Source organism: Diabrotica undecimpunctata, chromosome 2, assembly GCF_040954645.1.
Source record: "Diabrotica undecimpunctata isolate CICGRU chromosome 2, icDiaUnde3, whole genome shotgun sequence".
Taxonomy (NCBI): domain Eukaryota; kingdom Metazoa; phylum Arthropoda; class Insecta; order Coleoptera; family Chrysomelidae; genus Diabrotica; species Diabrotica undecimpunctata.
In genome coordinates, this window is record NC_092804.1 from 117317510 (window position 1) to 117336677 (window position 19168).

The 19168-nt window shown below is 32.6% G+C and overlaps 2 protein-coding genes across 2 annotated transcripts in view; one reads left to right on the forward strand and one right to left on the reverse strand.

Moving 5' to 3' along the window:
* The window catches only part of LOC140433078 (uncharacterized), a 44803-nt gene extending 30874 nt beyond the window's left edge, over positions 1 to 13929 (forward strand). Inside the window, exons 3-6 of the mRNA XM_072521138.1 lie at positions 9062 to 9166; positions 10496 to 10564; positions 13621 to 13710; positions 13761 to 13929. Coding sequence (XP_072377239.1) covers positions 9062 to 9166; positions 10496 to 10564; positions 13621 to 13710; positions 13761 to 13835 — 339 coding nt within the window. The 3' untranslated portion in view covers positions 13836 to 13929. The remainder of the gene's footprint in view (positions 1 to 9061; positions 9167 to 10495; positions 10565 to 13620; positions 13711 to 13760) is intronic.
* The window catches only part of Pngl (N-glycanase Pngl), a 124022-nt gene that overhangs the window by 56810 nt on the left and 48044 nt on the right, over positions 1 to 19168 (reverse strand). The window lies entirely within an intron of this gene.

Genomic DNA, 19168 nt, shown 5'->3' on the forward strand with positions numbered 1-19168 from the left:
AAGGCAATAAGATATATGTGAAATGGTAAGGAATGGATAGCAAACACAACAGCTGGATAAATAAATTGAATATAGTTTGAGGATCTATATTTTAATACGCCGCGTAGACATACACTTTTCCAAAAAGGCTTACAATTAACCACAAGGAGTGGGGGAATGGCAAAAGTATAAATTTAAGAGAAACTACGATGATCAGTTTACATTCACTTCATCAACGGTGTTCGAAAAACAGTAGTGACATGAGTTCTCAAGATAGTGGGTATTTTTCAGACGATATGCATATCAACGAAGGCTATAATCAAGAATTAGAAAGAATTTTGGAAAATTATGAGGCTGCTGCCAAATCAGAATTTTTCTACCTGCTTACAACGACATACACGTTATCGGGATATGAAATACAATGTGGTATAAGCCCTGCAAGATCATTTACGCCTGCAGTGATTTTATCACAACAATATAAACCTAGCAGAATATCATTCAGCGTATACGAATGGTATTCCTTTATTTCAATCATCACACAACAACTAATTGATTTTTTTCAATCAACTTATGACAACGAGCACCAAACGTTTCCATGCGAAGAATACTGCACTGTTACCTCGATAGTTTACGATGATTGTAAATTCATTATTGTCAAGAAGCATGGTGTGGAGTACTATATGGATGAAGAAGAAGTGAAGCAAATTGTTGAACTTAGCACTATCGTTATATCGCCTCGTATACAGCTGTTAGAAAATTTGAACTTTTATGAATATTATTATAATGTTTTAGATTTTTGTAAAAATAGTGTAGTAGATAGTTTAAGCCCCCTGCAAATATTGTATGCGTTTTGTTCTATAACGCCAAATGATATGACAAATAATGCTCTTAGGGAATTCGTTTATTTTTATAAAATTAAGGTAATGAATGATTTAAATAAATGATAAAATTATAAATTTAGAGTTTTTATTTCACATACATATACCTTTACAATTACTATATTTACAATATTTTTTATTTAAATATACAGAAAAAGAGAGAGATAATTGCTTATGGATTAGACGTTGTCATTCATCTCAAAAGAATCAATATTACTGTCTACATCAGAGTCATCAAACCTGTTATTTCTAGGTATTTCATGTAATGCATTAACGCAAGACTCGTAATCTTTTAAATCGAACAAAACTTATGCAAAACAACTATGGCACCAATAAAATTTTTGTTGATATACGCATTCAATGATCTCATCAGCATCATATACTTTGTGAGTATGATCGTAACTCACAAGTAAAAATTTATTTAATAACTCATGGGCTTTTTTAAATGTAAAAAACATGATTTGCATACGTTTAGGCGATGCTGCTGAAGCCAATATCCACTAACCCATACACAATAACTGGAGTGTTCATCTTCAAATATATTCCTCCAATCTGACTTTCCTAATACAGCATTTCTTAAATGTGGCGGTATTTGTTTAGAACAAGCAATGAATTCTATTCCTTTATATGAAGGAATTGGATCATTTTTAGCACTGTTTATCATCGCTTCCCATTTATATGAAGGAAATTTTTTTAAAATTATTTTTGTTAATTTCCACGGCAAGGGGGACTGCTCGATGAAATTTAATGCTGATACTATTGTTTCGCAAATTTTTTTGATTGACAACTCGGTCAATGATGAAGCATTTATCTATAACAAAAAAAAATCTATTCTAAAATACTGTAATGTCCCCATGGTAGCGTTCTAAAACTATTTGAAATTAAATATCTTTTATCGTCATAAGAACTTAGCGCAATTTTTGTTTGTTCTATACTATAAACGTTATGGCTATATGACCGAATGGAACGTTGAGTAGCAGTTTGTTCCTTAAAATGATTTAAACAGTTTACATAATCATTGAATTTTATCACATTTTTTACTACATTATGTTTAGTTCCTTTTGCTTTTTTAGTAACTCGGCCTGATTGAACTTTAAAAGTATACATTTTTGAACGTAATCCCACAAACTTTGTCATAATTTCCCCTTTATTTTCATCTTTCATTACTTCCAAAACTTTTTTATTTACGCGAGGAATATTATAAATATTATCTGCAGCGTAATCAGATGTATCAAATTTTGATATATCTGATTTTATTACTTCCTCATATGCATCATCACAGTATAGTTCATAAATAAAACTATCAGTATCCATATACATTAAATTACATTTATCAGCGCCCAATTTTGGGAGCATATAGTCGTAATGAAATTGGTACATACATAACTTTGATATATCTAAAACAGTCATGCCAATGTATAAAGGTTTATTAAAAACTAGATCTGATTTAATCAGTTCTATAGCTACTAAATTTTCATTAAATATTTTTCTGTTGTGAAACCGTACACTAGAAATTAAATTTTTAGCACCATACCGTCCATTCCATGATCTGACTAATTTTATTTTTCCGATTTTTATTATTCGATGTTTCCGGATGTTCTCCATAGTCTTACCAAATATGCTATTATTGGCCAACTTATACAGGTTTTTTTCAAAATCGTTCGTAGCTGTAGCTCGTAGTTGTGTATTTAATTCGATGTAGGGCCGCAGCCAGGCAGACTGTTTAAATTTTAAAATTTTGTGAATCTTTTTTAAAACTAATCCATTAGCCAACATTTGTTTTAAATTTCTATAATGAACGATATATTCTTTTTAATTATAAAGTGTTGTCATTAGTTTCGAATGATTTGAACCCGTAGCTTTACGGTGTTCAGCAGCGAATGGAAAATCTGAGTGCAGATCATGTAATTTGCGAGGATATTCCAAGTCAACTTGTAACATGTACCCTACGGGAGAGTCATCTGGTACAGACATAACATCAAAGTCTTTGTCATCCATCCATTCGAACCCTTCGAACCCCATATAAATTATTGACGTCAAAATACATTAAGTACTTTGAGGGCTTTGTAGGATTATATTTAGGCATGTACTTATTATTAGCTTTTGACATTCTACCGCTACATACTGAAATTCCTCCACGAATTGCTTTCTCAATAAACATTATCATGTCAACGTCACGCAATAACTCTAGTTTACACCTTACGTATTTCAACATACAATCCCAAGAATAACCTCGCATTGTGTAGTACCACGCTGGATCTAAACCATAAGTTATTGTGCATTTTTTTCGAAAATTTTCAAAAACATCTGCCAACAGCAAAATATCAGTCTTTAAGTACAAATCTGAATATTGACCTAAATTAGCAATGCTAAATTCATCCCAAACTGTTTTAGCATGAGCATACTGTTCATCTGCAAGACCCTTATCATTTAGTTTATTATAAAATGCCTCTATCGGAGGTAAATCGGTAATGTTTAATTTTTCCCAACAATCAATAAAATCATATCAAAAAACCCCTTTTTTAGTTATTAATTTAAATTTTTCGTCACTTAAATTGCCAAATTCTAGTTTGCAAATTATAAAGCTATTTTTATCTAATGTTGATGCTAACTCATCTAAAGAGGTCCCTAAAAATCTTAATGAATCAATAAATCGAAATTTTATGTTAGTAACTGCATCGTTAAGTGTAAATGAAATGTATTTTTCTTTATTGACTGGTAGTAGACTAATATCTCCTTTTTTACTTAATTCTTAAATTATAAAATGGCTATCATAGCCACTCAGATTGTGAAAAATCAGGGGGACGACAAAGATTTTTTTAAAATTTAAATTACATGCCTGGTGGGCGAAATTTCTGAACGCTCCTGTAAAATGATCGTGATCTCTGACAACGATATCTGTAGGAGAAAAACATTTTTCGCATATGTGACACACTGTAGCCCCACAAGTACTTGGTTTTTCCTCCATTGGTATAATTGTCTTCATTTTTGAATAAATACTTTGAGCTAAATTTGGCATTTCACTAGCAAACCAATCCATGCAGTCAATGCCTCTATAGCTCTTATTAAAAGACAACTTTTCATCATAACTACATTTTACATAGTATCCGGCACTATACCGAATATGTTTTTGATATTTTTTAGTAGAATGAGATGTTTGGTGATCTGTAACTTTTTCTAGCATGCACTCAAAATCTGCATATATAACAAATGGCGTTGTTTGTTTATAAGTATAATTTTTGAAACTAACAGCTTCATATTTAGGAAATGACATTTTACAATTATTAATATCTGCACACATTTTTTCATGTTCATTCAATTTCCCTTCAGTTGAAAAATAATTTAAGCATCTATTACAAAGAAATAATTTGGTCTTTCTTTTATTTACTTGTCTAGAAATTAATCTAGACAAGTTGGTAATGTGGCAGTAGTGGTACTTAATTTCAGAATTATCATTATCTACTGGAGGTGCTTCATAATCGTTTAATTTAGGAAAATACTGATTTTGAATTAAAAGAAGATTTACGTGTTTGGCAACTACTGTTTTAGTTAATCTTGCTGGATATACTGCGAAAAATGACTTTTCATTATTTTCTATCAATTCTAAGCATATACATTGACGGAAACATTATTTAATTTTTCAAATTTTGAAATTTGATGTAACGGCATTGGTGCCTCTAAGTCTTCTGTTTTTAATACTGTACTGTACCATGGATATGAGGATGTACGTTCTTTATTTAGTTTAGCCGGATAAAGGGCACTAACTATTGCCCAATAAAAACATGCCTGATCTGAATTTTTTACATTAATACAAGCACGCTTTTTTTGAATAGACTCTGGGAGTTTAATATAAGATGAACCATTTCCAATTTCATATCGATTAATATTTACTTCTAAAGATACAATTTTATTTAATGCAAAACCCGAGTCCTTTTCCTGAAATTCGGATAACTTATTATTTATTTTATCTTTAACATTCTCAAAAAACCATCGCTCTGTATCAGTAGATATGTCTAATATAGCATTTTTTGTATTAAAATAATTAAAAGTTAAAATTTCCTCCTCCCCAGATTTTTTAATGAATTCTCCGCAAAAACAAACATTAACTTTAACAACTTTATCTGCTTTTAAAATTTTTCTGATTTTATTTTTAAAAATAATATAACAATCATTTAGGAAATATGCTAGGTCCTTATGATATAAATTAATTATAACTCCAGTTTTAATTCGACTATTGAACGCGGAAACAACATTTTCCCATTTAACTCTTGTTTTTAGTTTATTGTCTAGTCCCATACCTACATGTCTATTTAAAATACTTTGTTTAAAATGTTTAAAATGTCCGACATGCGTTTGCAGTTTTCTAATTGTACCTATAGGCAAATTGCGTTTTTTTATTACTTTATTGCAAGTTTTAATTTGTTTCGTTATGCGTTTCAACCAAACTTCTTCGTCTTTAACTGTAGATTTATCAAAAACTATCTTTCTGACTCTTTTGATGAATAACAATAAATTTTCACATTGTTTAACAATATCCATAATGCTTACCTCTCTCTCTTTCTTTTGACGCTCTAGATTATTTTAAAGCTTGACATAGGCTGGTATTTTCCTCCCAACTCCACCTGGCCCTGATATACTAATGAGTATTTTCCAGAACCAAACTCGGGCACTGCTGGTAGGTATACTTCTGTTACCCGTTCCGATAAAAACACCACCTCGTCGCCTATGTCGAGTAGTACAGATGTACCAAATTTAGTTTTGACAAGTTTTGCCTCCTTTATCGGTTGCGGGATGTCTATCAGCAAGTCTTTTAATTTTCTTATCGGTTTTCTGGCTGCAACGATAGATGCGGAATTAATCTTAGTTAAATCCATCTGAAATAAAAGAATAATATACTAGCAAAGCAGAAACGTTGCAAAATCAAAAGAGAAAAATGAACAGTAAAACAAACATAATTGGCAATTATTTAATGCAACTACAGATGCTGAATTGATTTTTACATAGAATACAAAAAACATAAAAGTAAAAAGACAAAATGCTAACGTCTTTTTTGTAGACAGTTATTGCAACTACAGATGCTGAATTTTTATCAAATCTCGGAATGTTATAAACAGCAGAGCAAACAACATCTAATTTAAAAAAGAATAAATCTTGATTTTGGCACAGAATAATTACGAAAAACATAAAAAGTAAAAAAAAAGACAAAATGCTGCGTCTTTTTTGTAGACAGTTATTGCAACTACAGATGCTGAATTTTTTATTAAATCTCGGAATGTTATAAACAGCAAAGCAAACAACATTTAATTCAAAAAGTATAAATCTTGATTTTGGCACAGAATAATTACGAAAAACATAAAAAGTAAAAAACACAAAATGCTATCGTCTTAAAAATCTTAAAAAAATTTGGGATAGAATAATTACGAAAAACATAAAAAGTAAAAAAAAAGACAAAATGCTGTCGTCTTTTTTGTAGGCAGTTATTGCAACTACAGATGATACATTTTTTATCTCGAAATGTTATAAACATCAAAGAACATCTAGTTAAAAAAGAAAAAGTAAAAAACTTTAAAATGCTAGCGTCTTTTTTGTAGACAGTTATTTACTGTAACTACAGATGATGAATTTTTATTAAATCTCAGAATGTTATAAACAGCAGAACAGAAAATATCTAATTGTATTTAAAATAAAAATCTTAAAATATTTAATACAGAATAATTACGAGGAAAATAAAAAGTAAAACAGAAATTATTTAACATTCAAAATGCTTGCATGAGGTCACAATTATTTAATTTAAAAAAATCTCAAACTTACCTTGCAATCTAGTTACAATAACACACACTGTCAGAATAAAATTGATACTGAAAGTTGAAATGATTTCGCTTCAATTTAAAGCTGCTGTACCCTCCACTTTGTTGGTTGAAAAATACCAGCATTCCCCGTGCACGTGATAAGAAAGGCAGTTCAATAACAACATGTGGGTATAATAACAAATTAACGACCAATTAAAGCAGTATTTGAGATAAGAATGTCGGTCGCTTGACCCTATGCGGTATAATAAAAAAATAACGACCAATTAAAGTAGTGTTTATTAGCAATTAAATTTACGTAAATAACTTTGAGATTAACGACCAATTAAAGTAGTGTTTGTGATAAGAATGTCGGTCGCTATTTCCTTTGCGGCGAGATAATTTTCTGCTATCATTTATTTTGCGTCGTTATTTTCAACGTTTAATTATTTCTTAATAATTTACGTAAATAACTTTGAGATTAGATTCCCAGCACGCCGTATGTAAATGTTCTGCTAACATTTATTTTTCATCGTTATTTTCAACGTTTTTACTTTAAATATTTCTTAATAATTTGTATAAAATACCTTAATTAAACATTTTGGGGATTAGTATAAACCAAGATGCTTGTCTGTTTACATGTCTTATTGTTGCTCTCTGTAACTGTGTGTGCAGAAAATAGCACTCTGGAGTATGCTAGTTCTTTTCTAATGCGTTTCGGATATCTAAATGCGTCAAGTAATGCTATTTCTAGTGTAGATGTGGCCTTAGTTAAATTTCAAGAAAGATACAATCTTCCGGTGACCGGAACATTAAATAATGACACTATGAATTTGATGAATAAGCCTCGATGTTCTGTTGGCGACAATAACTATGCAATTCATTCGAAGTGGAATAAAACGAAATTAAGTTGGTATTTTCCTCAAGCTATTAGTAATCCTAGTTATATAAATCTTGCTGCAGAAGCTTTCGCTAGATGGGAGAAAATATCTAATTTAAAGTTTAAACGAGTAATAATACCTTCTTCAAAGCCGGATATTACTATAACTGTGGTGACAAATAATCATAATTTTCGAGCAAGTTGTCAAGGAACCTCTAAATGTTCATTTACTTTCGATGGTCCCGGAAAAGTATTGGCCCATGCATACTATCCCAGCGAAAACGGTGAGTGTACCGAAATTCATCTTGATGCTAATGAAAGGTGGTATGTAGGAAATGGTAGAGCTCCTGATGGTGAAGTCAATTTTTTGGCTGTCCTAATGCATGAAATTGGTCATTCCCTCGGACTGGAACATAGTAATAGTGATTCGTCTATTATGTATGCTTGGTATCAACAAGATGTGCCAAGTTTTGGTGATGATGATAAAAAGGCAATGAGCATACTATATGGACAAACATAAGCTCCCTCTTCGATACCAACAACAACACCAGTCACGCAAGCGCAAACAATTTCGCAAACCAGGAGCTATGTACCGAATACACCTGAACTAAAAAACGGGGCCTATTTGCCGAAAACACCTGAAATAAAAAACATATGTCTAATTCAGTATCCCGATTTTATGTTTCTAGCCACATCTCCACAGTTTCCAAATTATCGAATGTACGTTGGGTCTGACAAATATTTATGGAAGTTTGATTTAAATAAAATGCGTCTTCCAAAACATCCTGAATCTCCCTAAGGAGTTGAGGTCTACGCAAGTTTCACATGTTTTTCAGAATTCCGAGGGACACTTAATAACTGTAAGCAATAATAGGTATTACGCTGCATCTTTCCCCAATTTAAAACTTCAAAAAAGTTTTACTTTTCCTTCTATACCTGCGAGAACCAAAATAAATGCCTTATTTCAAACAAACAGCGGCCAAACATATTTATTGTACAATGATAACTCATGCACTGAATTTAATGAAGCTGGAGATGTCTCAAACCGTGGTCCAATAAATTATCTGTTCCCCGGAATACCGGATAAAATAACATCAGCATTCAGGTACACGGATGGGTTTATTTGGATGCAACGCGTGAAAAAATTAAGGTACCGACCGCACATCTGGTTCGCGCACCGTACGACCCACCTAAAAATAGGATCGCGCACCGCGCTCGGACGTCGCCAGTACGTCACGAAATGCGACGTTTCTCTCTAACACATTGTTTTCCCTATGCTGGTAGTCACGGCCGTCACGAACTGCGACGTCTCTCTCTAACACATTGTTTTCCCTATGCTGGTAGTCATGGCCGTGTTGATCATCTACTGCCTAAAGACTTGCGTTTAGACCAGTACATGTGTATTGTCGGCAAACGATTATAGGACAACTAACACATAGTTAATGTGAATTATTTGTACCAGTAGTTTTGTACTCCGTTTGTTATTTATCATCATCATTATTATTATTACTTTAATCAGAACTATATACCTCTTTTAGGGCAAAGATAACCCGATGTCGTCGATGTATTGGCTGATATTGTATATTGTCAAGATTGGAGAAATATTTGATCTCACAACTATATGTGATTTAGTTTCAGCTGAAGTAAGTAGGTACTATAATTAACAAGACTAATTGCTTGATATTCTAAAGTGTTTCAGATATACCGCACATTGGACTTATCTCTGAAGACAATCGGGTTTAAAATTTAAAAATTAAAACTTCCGGATAACTGAAGCTGATCTAGACGCTAAAATATTTACAGATCGCTATCACTTCCGGTAAAATCAGAAATATTTACTTATTTTATTTAATAGCACATGACCCTATTTAGTTACTTACTCTAATTACTTATTTCATTGTTTATCGTCAGTATCTTCCTTAAATTTCCCACGTTAAAATTGGCAACTATAATTTTATAACAGCATACACGGTTTTTTGATAACCACAATAATAAATTAGAGCAAATATATGTGTCGGAAACATTGTTAATTTTAATTCCGAATCATATATTTCAACCTTATCAATAAACTCGCGTCTCAACCTTACCAAAGTGTTTGGTTTTTATTACTTCGGAATAAGGCTGTGAACCATAGGTTCGGCCTTTTTCCACGCGATTTCGTCACTTAAAACCTGTAACCCTTGCCTAAGGGAGGCAAAGACTTGTCGTTCTACAAATAAATGTTTGCCGTGCGAAATGGACCAGAATTTTCGCGGAGTGTACGCAATACGTTCTTTACTACGGGTGCAACAAATTCGCTTTCTGTCAGCTCTTACAATTATGATTGCAACAATAAAGGGTAAGTGGTTATTTAAATAAATTCTTTGTGCTGATAGTTGCGTCGAGATATACCAATTGATTATTCGTATTCTCACTATTTTTTTCGTATACTTTTCATTCTTTTACGACTTTAATTAACAAGCTAATTATATTTCCTACTAAACATACGGTTTTACTGAAAGTGGCAATTTTCAGATTGCAAATCCGATTTTAAGTGAAGCTAAATTCAGGTCGTAAACCAATATGAACACAACTGTACTGCCCCTAGCCACCCAAAATCGACATTTACAGATCACTATTAGTCATAGTCATAGTCATCTTTATTGATCCTTTAAGACATTCAAAATAAATGTATAGGATACGTCACTACAGAATTTGATATAAAAAACATTAATGTGTATAATACAATATTCACAGTGTAAAAGAAATTGACAAAACATAAAATATATAAAATAACATTTTTACAAGTAAAATATAAAAACAACACTATTGTAAACAACCTTCATTAAATGGAAACAGTAGATACTCGAAAAAGAAAAAAAAACCGATTGTTTCAAAAGATTAGTCTAATGTGCCATCTACGCGAAACAACCTGTATATGTTAAGCAGAAAAATTCAAAATGACAAATAAGATCATGCTAAAATGCTTTTAGATTTACGAAATAGGAAAAGCTGTTATGACCCTAACAATTTGGAACCGAAATGAAGTTATTCAGAAGACGGTAAGAAAAATAATAAATAATAGTACATATATTGTGCAACAAGTGCAAAAAGGTAATAATTTTTCACGAGTTTAAAAAAATTACAATTCTGCAATTCGCAATTAAAAAAGAAAGAAATTACCTTTCGACACGTGTTAGACACTATACTTTTTCTACAACCATATTTTTCGCTAAAAATAAAATCTTATAAAATAAATATTATACATGTGTAATGTATTTTTATATTTGACGTTTGCTATCAATATTGGTATTCAGGAAATCAGATAACTAAATAAATAATGTTGGTTGGTTGCCTGGCAATTATAGTTAAGGCAACCTTAAGTCTTAATGAGACAAAAATGATATATGATTGTTGTTTAAAATGTTATCTAGAACTGTGCAGAAATAGTTATTTACATACCAAGAGTATTAAATAGATGTTAATGCCCAGAGGGCGACGATGTTACAAACCCGAGGGCCTCTGGCCCGAGAGTTTGTAAGTCTCCCGAAGGCATATACATCTATTAATACCCGCGGTGCATACAAAGTTTTATGTCATACCAGTTCGTTATTGCATCTACAAATAAATATGTTCTAAAAAATCTGAAAATTCGATTTCATTTTGACAATATATTTACTAGTAGACATTCTGTCGCCCGTGTTATATTGCTACGCTAGGGAAATGCTGTCAAACTTGTCAAACTAAAACCGTGAAAATGCAAGATATTTTTGAGATCCCTTACCAAATTTTAAAAAAAAGCAGAAAAAGCAACGCAAAAGTTACTACCACATAAGCCTACGACAAGGAATATGAAAAATTACAGCACTGGTTGACAGAAAACCATGTAGAGCACGTTAGTGAAACTGTGCTACTTGTATACTTTGTCGATCTGATCCATGCCCCGGAAACTTATATGAATGACTTTGGAACATTCCTCATCACTTTGATCCCAGTCAGTTAATAAAGAAAAATGACAGCCTATCTCTCTCACGGAGACTTTAACCCTTAGACAAGGAAAGAGAGAGAACAGGTAACGTCCATTTAATAAATCTTCGAAAAGTGAAGCCAGTTTGGTTATGAGCGCCATGTTTTGTGACTGTACGGTGCCCATTACTACCTCTCGCAGGTTTACCAGGTCTATTTTTCAGTAGATCTACTGATTTCAACTTCAATTTACTGATTTACTGAAACACTATATCGATCTACTAAAAAATATGTCATGATAAAATCATGTTCAAAAGGTGATCATTATGTCAGTGTTCAAGTATGAATTAAAAAAAAATCTATTTATTGATGTATATCCATTATTCCCAATCTACCGAAGAAATAAAATATGACCTGGCAACATTTTTGTACCGGTTGGTGTCAAATTAGGCTTCAGTCAATTCCATACGATTACGCGTCCCCTCTCTTTCCTTGTCTAAGCATTAACCAATCACTTATTTTAAGACAATCTCGTGGTGTCACAAATAGCATAATCAAACGAAGCTTAATTCAGCAATGTATATTGTGTCAAAAGTAATGACAGATCTTTGGTTGGTTTACAGCTTTCAATTTTATTTTATTATCTTTAACTTTCGTTTGTATTTATTCTTAGTAATTATTAGTCCAACTAATAAAAACAGCCAGCTAATTGGGCCAACGAGGAAGTTTCACTTCATATTTGCTCTGTTTTCTATTGCATATATTCCGGTCTTTAATTATTACAGTATACCTTTTTTACATCTTAAAAAAAAGAAGTAAAATCTGCATACAGACACCTGTGACTCACCAAGGTAGTGTTGGATTCTTAATAGCTTAACGAAGTTCTCGTCCGCTAGGACGAGATGCCCGAGGGAGTCAGACCTTTGACACTTCGTCCTGTCACCACTTCGAGACGGTCGGCGCCCAACTAAAAACCTCTCATTCATCACTCAAGACATCAGCATGGAAGGGCTGGTTAAGGCAACACATCTCTCCTGATACCCTGCTATCACCCGATTCCGATTCTTTCTCCCACACATTCATCGTGAAAACCACACCCACACGAAGCACCTGCCTGCCTTGGCGAGGCTGCCAACTCTCTCGCCTCGTTTGTCTCCCATTCGCTCCTGCGAAAGTCCGAACCTCACCAAGGTGCTACTCGCTCGTTTCAAAATTCTGTGGCTAGTTCCCTCTCCTCTGGTCCTTTGGAAGAGAGCAGCTTCCTAATCAATTTGTGGATCTATGTCCATCACCACTCATCCGTCATCATTTTCTCCACCATTTCTTTCACGGAATCAAACATTCTGCACTCTCGTTAAAACTTCTCTTTTTCATCCGCCCAACGCTCAGATTCCAACATCGTGTATGTCACAGTATCCAAGAGACCACAGTAAAAGCACTGATTCGACTGTGCCCTCTTAAACCTGACAAGGTAGCTACGAAAGCAGCCATGGCCTGTGAGCATTTGCGTCAGATAATATTCCAGCTGCCCATGCCCACAGTCTAACCAGCTTCGAAGGTTCGGGATTAGTGATTTCGTCCACTCCGCCACATCACGTGTTGGCTCCCACTCTTGCTGCCACTGACCGATTGAAGCTAATCTCTTGGCCAGATTATCTCAGTCAACTCCCGCTCTCCAATGTTCCGTCCCCTACGACTATGAATCCTCGCCCTTTCACCTGCCAGCACATGTAAAGGAAAACAGCCGGTGTCAGCTCCGCGGTCACCCTCCTCACAGGTTTCCACCAACACTCAATCTGGTGAAGAGTAACTCACAGATACTTGACGTAGTTTTTGGGCGTCACTCTCGCTCTCGCGCACTCAAATACAACAGTGTCTCTTTTTATGTAGCCTCTGAGTAATAATCTGAAGCAAGAGTTCCTCCCTGTCCCGTGTACCCCGTGAAGGGGGTAACACCCTCACCTTATTCGCAGTTATTACGGTATACCTGCTTTCACTTTGATTTCCATGGCTTGACAATCCTTTGCAACAATTCAGAGTCTAATTGCCAGACTGCCATCAACAAAACAAGCATTTATTTGACTTGATTCTCTTTATGATATATATTATATGTTATATAAAACACATAATGCAGTACTACTGTATTTTTCAGATAATGACATTCTCTCATCAATTATCACACAACCGTTTTACTTTCAACGTGCTGAATTTGTTTAGTATTAACCTACCTCTGATGATAAATGTAAGTATAGACTAAAAAAAAATTAAGAATCTATAAATAAACTGTTTTAGTTGATCGGTTCTGGCATAACAATATTAGTTCTAATGATACAGTATCAAGAAGCGCAAACTCCTAGAAAGTGCTAATAAAAACCATCTAAACAATATTTGAGACGCAAAGAACAAAAAATGTAATGTAATATTCACCAATGGCTTAAAAACACTGTTTTCAACATAACAAACAAATAGCTTAGTGTATAGTTTGAAGTTGCACTGTAGCCTGTTAATTATTATAAATAAATCTCAAAATACAAGGTTTTTCATTATATAATTGTTTTGTTTTATATTGAGATTCTTACATTTATATAAACGTATAAAACAGCGAGGATAACTGATAAGGTCAGCAGAAAACTGTTAGGAATAGTTAAGAACTGATAGGATTTTGCCATGTTAATCGCAAACGTCAACAGGACTTAATAAGGCACGCAAAGAAGAAAATAAAAGAAGATAACACTAATTATATTAATTAGAGAAAAAAATCGGATTAAAATATTTTTGACCGATATTAGGCTAACCCGTACTCGTACCTTGCCCCCCTCCCCACATTGCTAAATTCTCATGTCTGCCGTCGAGTTTACATCGACGTTTACAAAAAAATCAACTCTCTAAAAATTTAAATATTCCAAATTTGCTGTAATTGGATGCAACAGTAAAAGTCGTATAAATAAAGACCTTATATTCCATTGTTTACTTGCTCCAAAAAATGGTTCAGTGGTTTTAAATGATTATTTTGATAATAAAGTGACTGTTGATCAATTAAAAGGCTGGAAAGCAGTATTAAAATTAAAACATATTCCTAACACAAGACTTTATTGAGTAATAACAGATTTACAACATCCATTTTTTCAAAATATAAACACAAACAAAAAGCTGAAAGCTAGGTTATAGTGCAGTCGTCAGAGATTTGACCCCCAAAAATCATATGAACAAGCTGAATTTTGCCGAGAATATCAATTTTGGAACACCAAAAAAGTTGCGAAAAAGTTTACCAATTTTTCTTCCGGGCTTCCCCTAAAAATTGATTTACGAAGAATCTGTACGTTGTAGAAAAAAATGTTGAAAATAAAAAATGTAGCAGAGATGATTTTGAACACAAATGTTAATTAGTACTTTTTTCTGTAGAATGAACCGTTCTCTCAGAAATAACGCTTAAAGCGACCGGCGGTTTTGAATGTTAGTTGCAAGCGGAAAATCAATGTTAAATAAAATGTGTATCAAGTCGACGGTAAAAATTCGATATCTTTTGATAAGAGAGTCCTATCAACAAAAATCAGAATGCCTTTTAAAGGTGAAGAGTGCATCTTTCTTGTCCAATTTTTGTATTTTGCCGCAAATGAAGTCAGTTTCTATAAATCTGGTCAATAAATAAATGTTGCGCGATTTTTGCCTTTTCTTACAATTCTCGTGATATCAATAAAATTTATTACTATAATTAATCGGTCATAGCGAAATTTCAATATTTAGTTTCAAGTTTTCAAAACCTATAACATAAAATTTGAATTTTAAGTTGTGGAAACAAATATGAGGCATTTGAAATATGACTAAAAAACGCAGAATTTAAACTTTTACATTCCAAACAATCGCAGGTCACGGGAAATACCCCCAAGAAGATGGATTTGAGTGTAATTTGTAGCAGAAGATAAGTACTTTTAAAAAACGTACTAGTGCAATTAAAAAAGAGCAGTTTTAAATGTTTTAGATCGTTTGTAATGTGAAAGTTTAAATTCAGCGTTTTTAAGCATATTTAAACTGCCTCACATTTGTTGCCACAATTCAAAATTATAATTTCATGTTTTAAGTTTTAAAAATTAATCTTTAGTTATCAAAACTCCACAGTGTCCGGTTAATGAATGGGATACGTTATATTGATCTTACGAGAATCATAAAAATTGTCAAAAATCGCGCCACGTATATTTATTTACCGCCTTTACAAAAATTTAGTTTATTTGCGGCAAAATACAAAAATTTCATACCAAAGTCGCACTCTTTACCTTTAAAACGCATCTTCATTTTTGTCGATAGGACACTCGGATCAAAAGATATCGAATTTTTACAGTCGAGCTGATACAAATTTTATTGAACATTAATTTCACGCGTGTAACTGACATAAAAAATTGCCGATCGCTTCCAGCGTTGTTTCTGAGAGAACGGTTCACTCTACACAAATAATGCTAAACAACATTTTTGTTCAAAATTATCTTACCTACATTTTTTATTTGAAACATTTTTTTCTAGGCGTACAGATTCTTTTTAAATCGATTTTTTTCCGTTTTCCCCCCTCTACGAGGGGGGTTTTAGGAGAAACCCCGAGAGTAAAAGTGGTAAACTCTTTTGCATCTTTTTTGGCGTCCCAAAATTGACATGCTCAGCAAAATTCAGCTTGTTCGTATGATTTTTAGAAGTTCAGTGGCAATTTCATCTCTGACTACTGGAGTATTAGGTTTAATTATAATTTAATAATAAACGGTATTATGTATCATGTCCTGTGTTGCTGTCGCTATGAGTAAAACGGCCAAACTACAGCAGAAAATTATTATTTACAGTTATGTCATATCGTGACGTTCTGTCAGTTAATCCAACTTAACCTAATCTTTATCTTTTTTTTTTGTTTTGTTTGTGTTTATATTTTAAAATGGATTTTGTAAATCTGTTATTAATCGATAAACTCTTATGTTAAACATTGGATAAACATGTTTAAACCGTTTTCCAGCCTTTTAGTTAATCAACTGTCTTTTTATTATCAAAATAATCAGTTAAAACCACTAAACCTGTTTTTGGAGCAAGTAAATAACGCAATATAAGGTCTTTATTTATACGACTTTTAACACATTTAAACATTTAAAATTTACATTACATTTACCTACAGCCCATTTAAAATATTTAAATTTCTTAGCAACTTAACTTTTTCCATTGATATTATGTACTATTTCATTAGAAAAAGACATTATTGGCAGAAAAACCGAACTTTTCTATATAATAAGTGACTATATATAAGTGACTATAAAGCGATAACATTCGTAAATATACATACACCCTCTAAGGAAAAGGGAACAGAGCTAAAATAGCAATTTTAGCTATACCCAAGTATGGTATGAAGATTATTCTAGACGTTGATGCCAAAAATAGGAGAAGAAATATTAATGCTCACTATAGGCAGGCATAGTTTACATGTAGAGACCACCGAAAATGGATTTTTCCTAGTGGATTTTGCTAAAGAAAAGGGACTTATAATAAAAAGTACGCACTACCAACGAACTCATTTATAAGAGAGATCTTCGGATGACCATACAGGCAGCCAGAACGACCATGTTTTAATTGAACAAAAAATTGAGAAAATTGCGTAACATATAAAGGACCCATCATTGATTGAGACCACTATTTGGTGGAAATATAGATAAAACAATGAGTAACGCTACCAAATCTTTTAAATAAAAAGAAATTAAAATACGAAAGAAACAAACCAATCAGCATACAGATCGAAAGTGAGCAAACGTTATATGGACAAATCATTAATAACAAATTAAAGAGCATAACAGATGAAAGGAATAAAGATAGATAAATATATAGATGTAATTTAAAAAGCAGCAAATATTTACAGCACCAATGACAACATAGAGAAAAAAACAAAAACAAAAATGGTTTGATAAAGAATGAGAACAAGAATTGGAAGAGCTGACCAGACTACGATTAAAAATAATAACTCATTGAACAAGAGAAGGGCAGAAAAACTACATCGGGCAAAGGCATAAAACCAAAAAATATGAAGCTAAAATATGAAACATTATGAAGCTAAGGTAAAAAATATAGAAAAAAGTTATAGAAATACCCAAATTAAGAACCTGTATCAAGGAATAAAAAATGCCATTATTACCATTTCTTTAAGAAAAGTACAAGGGAATTATTTTAACACTTTTATCATTTGATGTATTCTACTAAGTCCTCTTTGATTTACCAAACTTATGCCTTATCAAAATACCGCACTATAATGGCTAATGAAATTATGTAACAAAGTAATGTTACTGCAATGTTATGCACAATACCAAAAAACTCAATGCAATGAAATGTGAAGAATATAGAGCAATAATCTTGATGAACTATGTTTTAAAAGTGTTCTTGCGAGTGATACATGAACGTGTCTACAAAAAACTAGACCATAGAATAACAGGAAACCAACTAGGATTTAGAAAAGTCTTTGGTACTAGAGAGGCGTTATATACTATACAAACACTCAGAACGGTATCTAGATGTCGACCGTGACGTATTCATATGTCTAGTTGACTTTGAGAAAGAAACAGAGAAGGCTGACAAATATATTACGGAACACGGAAATATACGATCAGGATGTGAGAATCATTACAAATTTATACCGATATCAGAAATCCATAATACGAGTAGACCAACAAAAATCTATAGATATCTCTATAAGAGTAGTACAATAAAGATGTGTACTATCCCCTCTACTTTTTAATATGTACTCTAAAGAGATGTTTAAAGAGGCACTAGAAGACATCAATGAAGGCATATCAAATCATGAATGTGTTGCTTGTGTGAGTCCATTTCAAAAGGTAAAAGAAATAATAGATTAGACTTAATCACAATCAATTTAATTTAACTATCCAGACGACCGGTTTCGCTTTCTACAATATGCAAAGCATCTTCAGGTCTCGATACAAAGGTAAATAAATGCTGAAATAATAAACCCATATTAGGGTGTTGTCTAATAAAGATAAACAAAGATAGATGATATAAATTATATAAATTACAGTAATTATGCCAATATTACATGTCTGTGGTTTATCAAAATGAATAAAATGTTTAAGCAGACAAGGTAAGACCCACAAATTGGTAAAATAGTCTATTAAACTGTAATGAATTAATAAATGAACAAATAAATAAAACATTACTTACATGCCGGTACTCTATTAATTGATGGTTGAAAGAACATGGTTCCAACTATCCTGTATTGTTGTTTGGAGAACTCAAGTCTGCTATTGTAATTGTTTGACAGTAAACGGGGAAGTTCTTGAGGAGACAGATTTTATCCAATGAAGTAGAGGTAGGTTTAATGTAGTTGTTTGTTTGATGAACATTACTTTCATCGTTAGAACGTTAGAACATTACTTTCATCAAACAAACAATTACATTAAACCTATCTCTACTGTATTGGATAAAATCTGTCTCCTCAAGAACTTCCCCGTTTACTGTCAAAAAATTACAATAGCAGACTTGAGTTCTCCAAACAACAATACAGGATAGTTTGAACCATGTTCTTTCAACCATCAATTAATAGAGTACCGGCATGTAAGTAATGTTTTATTTATTTGTTCATTTATTAATTCATTACAGTTTAATAGACTATTTTACCAATTTGTGGGTCTTACCTTGTCTGCTTAAACATTTTATTAATTTTGATAAACCAC